At 56.6% G+C, this 5,157-nt stretch overlaps 1 protein-coding gene across 1 annotated transcript; it reads right to left on the bottom strand.

Moving 5' to 3' along the window:
- Positions 1–1,848: 1,848 nt before the first annotated feature.
- On the bottom strand, positions 1,849–3,791 carry LRRC10B (leucine rich repeat containing 10B). Its single transcript, XM_080911777.1, has one exon. The coding sequence runs from the start codon at positions 3,609–3,611 to the stop codon at positions 2,733–2,735; it is 879 nt and encodes a 292-aa protein (XP_080767903.1). The 5' UTR covers positions 3,612–3,791; the 3' UTR covers positions 1,849–2,732.
- Positions 3,792–5,157: the final 1,366 nt, after the last annotated feature.

The raw sequence follows: 5,157 nt of genomic DNA, 5'->3' as shown, positions 1-5,157 counted from the left end.
CCACGGTGGGAACTGAGCACTGGGTTGGATGTCTACAAACAGGCCAATAGGCAGGACCCAGACTCCTCAACCTGTTTGCTGTCCTACCACCTCCTCTTCCCACCACTCACATCCCCTTGGCTTTTTCTCCTGCTCTGAATACCAGCTCTCTTGACCATCTTCCCCTAAATGCCACAACCTAACCCCCTAGAGCTCTCCTGTCCTACTCAGCATGTGTCCCACCTCTAACTGCCCGAAACCGGGGCCAGGGGGACTACGTATAGGCTGTGGTTACAAGCGTCACACATCTCTTCCTTCTCTCCAGGGGACTTACAGGAAGGCGGTGATAATGGGGTCCCTGACACCCTGCTCTCTTCACCACCAAGGGAAGCTGAGTTGGGGACCTGGCAATAGATGTTCCTTTTCCAAGTGCCCTCATTTCTTAAGAAAGATCCAAACGAGTGCATCGGGCACTGGCATGGAGTCTAACCAAACTAACTTTCCAGAAGAAGAAACTGGATCTGCTTCTGACAACCTCAGCAGCTCCTCCTTGGATAGTAAATAGCCATAGATAAGGGCTCTAAGCTTGATAAAGAAAGGGGGGGCATCTGAACATGAACACCTCAGGATGACAAACGGGAGCCCACTGTAGGGCATCTGGCCTTGAGTGAGTCAGGCCAGGGGAGCAGAAGCATCAGAAACATCAGAAAGGAAACTTGAGCTGTAGCTACACAGGACAGAATGGTGGATAAAACAGTGGGTAGAGTCTTGAGTCGGAGCATCAGACTTAAAAACCCAAGTTCTTGGCTACAGATGGAGAAACTAAGGCCCAGGGATCCAAGACTTCATCAGGGCCATTCAGCCAACAGCAGAACTAGGAGCAAGGACAGACCTGGTCTGTGGTGTTTTCCCCTGTATCTGACAAGTTTCAGAACCAGAAGTCAGCCTCTGGTGGGCTGCAACTCTCACTCAACCCACTCGATAACCTCACCTCTCAAATCCTTAACCCCACAATGCCAGACTACAGAGAGCCCAGATGGAACCTCAACAAAATCAAAGCCTACAGTTGGGTCCCACATTAGTCTTACCCACCCCCCACTTTCACTCTGTCTGTCTGTCTGTCTGTCTGTCTGATCTTATCTCACTCTTGATCTATGCCCAGCCTCCTCCTTACCCAGAGCCCAGCACAATGTACTAGCCCAGCTACTGTGTTGAGCCTGACCTTTTGGCTTCACATGACATCAGCTCTCGTTGCCATAGTGATGGGGGGGCAAAACTGAAGGAACTGAGGCTGAGAAAGGCAGAGAATGGAGCAAGTACAGTCACAGAGTGAGTGAGAGGGGCCAGAACTAGCAAGCAAATAAAAGAAGTCCAGCCCAGCTCATGTGAGATCCAAGAATTAGAACCCAAGAACCAAGCTGCAGATGACCCCCACAGCATAAGCAAGAGTAGGGTGAGCCAGAACATGAGGACACCCAGAGATGCCAGAAGACCAATTTCAGGGAGCAATGCTATTCCTTCTGCGATAGGCACTTGTTCCCCAGACAGGAAGGACACAACAGCTGACCAGGGTCATCCTGACACAAAGTTGGGGCACATGGGTGGGGGAGGTGCAACCACAGCGGTAGAACTCGGTGCTCCCGGGCTTATAAATAAATAGACATGTAGGAAACACACATTCTTTCTCCAAGAAATATAATTTATGTTTACAAGGTTATTATTTTTTCTTCTTTCTAAAGAAAACACTACCTTCTGGGGCTCCAGCCCCTGTGCCCTGACAGTGTCCCTGAGTGTCCTCTGGCCCTCTCCTCCTATTATTGCTTGGATCTGGCCCTGGGAATTGCAGCACTGGTCTCCTCAGCCCCTCAGAGGCTGTCCCTGGTGACGGAGTAGAGGCACATGGTGCCTGTCCAGTGCCCCATGCCGTGCCAGCCACCCTGGCTGTGCCCATGTAAGGAAGTGGAGAGTGCAGGCAGTACAGAGGCCCTGAGCAGCCTCCTAGAGTGCAAAGCCCCTCTCTCTTGGGGCAGGAGGCCCTAGAGGCACAGTGGCATCATCTTCTCATACATGATAACCGAGGACACAGGCTGTAGAAGAGGGAAGATCTCTCTTTGCCCAGCAATATTTCAGCACATGCTGAGAAGAGATCAGGAGGAAAGATGGGGTGGAAACCCTCTCTTCTGTGTACCCTACAGCTATCAGGGGGAGACCTGGTGGAAAACTGAGGAAAGCTGGGGTGTTGGGCCCCAGTCTATGTCTGCTTCTGTCTTGGACAGTCTCTATGCCCTGCCTCTGGCCAGAACTACCCTCCACCCCCAACACAGGCATGAAGAGGCAGTTTTGCCCCTATACAATCTGCCCCAAAGGTAATGACGCTAGCAAAAGCTAGGGAAGGCCGAGGCGATCCCCAGGAGAAAGTAATAGATGCCCTGGACATCGAGTCAGAGTCGGGGTGATTGTATGGATGAGTGGTGACCCTGGTTCCAGGTGAGAACCAGCTCATCTGTTGTACCATCAGTGGCTCTATCCCAGACTTCTTGGGTCTGAAAACTGCCCAGAGGTCAGCCCAGGGACTCTCTCTTACTACCTAGGAGTGTTTGAAGATGGCCTCAGGCCTGCCTGTGCCAGGCAGCTCGCTCAATGATGCTTCTCTGCCCCAAGTAAGAAGCCCAGCGGCACCGTATATCCAGACAGCCACAGCCTCGCAGAACCCTTCTTCCAGAGAAGCCAAGCCCTTCTTACAGGGAAAAGGCTCAGGTGCCTAATCCTGGAGGGGCTTCTAAGGCTGGGAGGCTATCCCTGGCAGGCCCCAGGGCCCTGAGTCCAGCGCCTCCTATGAGCAGGTCTTCTTCCTCCTCGTCCTCAAAGGCCCGGGCTGGACGCCGGGGTGGCGGCCGCGGAATGGGTTCGTCGCGCTCAGCCATGCGCTCGACGGCGCCCTCACCCACTAAGAAAACGGTGTCTGCCACCCGCGGGGGTCCAGTGACTGGGTTGTGGTCATAGGAGAAAACTCGGAGCGCACGCAGTGGGTGCAGGTCGGGGAAGCCGCCCAGGCGATTGCGGTCGAGGTCGAGGATGTGCAGCCGGCCCATGCGCAACAGCGCGGGCGGGAATTCTTCGAAGCGATTGCCGTAGAGCCAGAGGCCACGCAAGCCCGTCATGCGCGGCAGCTCCGCGGGCAGCGCGCGCAGCCGGTTGTCACCCATCTGAAGCGATTGCAGCGCCACTAGGCGCAGCAGAGGCCGCGGAAAGCGCCGCAGGAAGTTGCCTTCGATCCAGAGGCAGCGCAGGCTCTGCAGCTGCGCAAAGTCGGATGGCAGCGCCAGCAGACGGTTGCTGCCCAGGTAGAGGCGCGTGAGGCGCGGCAAGCGACACAGGCCGTCGGGCAGGCGCTCCAGCTTGTTGAAGTCGAGCGCCAGGATGCGCAGCTCACGCAGCTCCTCGATCTCCTCGGGAAGCTCGCGCAGCCCGGTGCCGCTCACATACAGCTTCTGCAAGCGGCTCAGTGCGCACACGGCGCTGGGCAGCCGCCGCAACCGCCGCCCGCTCAGCTCCAGCTGCTGTTCCCCGCTGCGCAGCTGCTCCTCGGCGTCCGACGGCAGCTCGTCCGGAGTGGACTCTGCGATGCCCATGGTCACGGGCCCCGGCCCGGGACGCCACTGCCACCACCCCGCATCGCCACGCCCTGGCCGCCCCGACGGGGCCCGGACCACTTCGGCCTCGGGGGCCCCCCACCCCGGCCTTCCTGTGTGCCGGGAGGGGGGGCCGTGCCGGGCCGGGAGGAGGCGCCCGCCTGGGCCCCGCCGACCCGCTCCGCGTTCGGCCGCCTGCCCTTAGGCCTCCCCCGCTGCCTCCGCCGGAGGCCAACTGGCTGGAGTTTGAGCTGACTTGCAGCTTAGCGACCCGTTGCCCTGGCAACTCCCGACGCGCGTGCGGCTGCCAATAGGCAGAGGGAGGGCGGGGTGGGGCGGGGCCAAGGAGGACCGTGAGAAGGGTCCTGAAGCTGGATCCGGTCCCCGGATAGCTCGCCTGTCCTTGAGCTAGTCTGAGCCGTGGCGGCTGCTGAGCGCAAACCTGGCACTGGGTTAGCTAACTCTGAGCCCCGACGTCCGACGCTGTCTACATTAGCCGCAGCGGGCCATTTGGTGTAGTTGTGTGAGCCTCAAGGAAGGCGGGCCCAGAAGGAAGAAACCTGGGACTGAAGAAAGGGAGGAGGGATACTGGAGGAGTACCTGAAAGCGAGGTCACTTGCTTTTCTTTTCTTTTCTTTTTTCCCCCCACGTCCAGCAGCGTGCGACCAGTCTCCCAGCTGGGGTCACTTCAGGATAGTAACTCGGAACATGTTATGTTCTGGCCTTTTTTAGATCTAAGGATTTGTGGGACTATGCTTGGCTCCGCCCTCGCCCAGGTTCCGCCAATTGCTGGTGCTCTAGCACCCTTTCCTAAACAAGTCCCTCCAAGGATATCCAAGGTCTGTGTGTGATTATGGTGGGCAGAGGACTGGGACAAGTGGCCACCTTTGAGTGCCACCAACGATAATCACCTCGGTTCTATGACTCGGCTGCTCTCACCAGCCTTCTCCCCTTTCTGCCAGAGCTCCACGTGTCTGTCACTTTGCCAAAAGCTACTTCCCATACTTTAAAGAAAGAAGCATGAGCAAGGCTCAAAGAGATTAAGTTTTGGTTGACCAGAAAAGCCGGTGCTTGAAGCCAGGCAGTGTGACTCAAAAGCCCCAACTCCTAAGCGCATACACCTTCCCAGTAAAAGAAAACACAGCATTCCACCCACCCCTCCAGTGAGTTTTTCCTCAACAGTCTCTGACTCACAATGCAAAAACTAAGAAAGGAATTATTAATCCCCTAGCAATGAGGAGGAAAGCGGCCTCCGGGGGATTAAGCAAACATGCCTGAGGATTGTACACGAGACAAGCGGTTGTACCGGGAGTGTTCAGTCAACAGGCCACTTTCTCCACCCCCCCCAACCCACCCCCACGTTCTCTAGCGCCAAGCTGTTGGGACTGACCTTAGTGTCCTCCAACCCATCCGTACTGCCATGAAATTTTGAACATTAGGACAACGGAAGGACACATTGGTTCACCTCTATGACCCCAGCTGGTCAGCCAGCCTGTAGAAACAGCACAGCAAGAACCCAGGGGTGTGGCTCATGCCTGTAATCCCA

This window comes from Micromys minutus (assembly GCF_963924665.1).
Source record: "Micromys minutus genome assembly, chromosome: 2".
NCBI lineage: Eukaryota > Metazoa > Chordata > Mammalia > Rodentia > Muridae > Micromys > Micromys minutus.
This window is presented reverse-complemented; position numbering and strand designations above follow the sequence as displayed.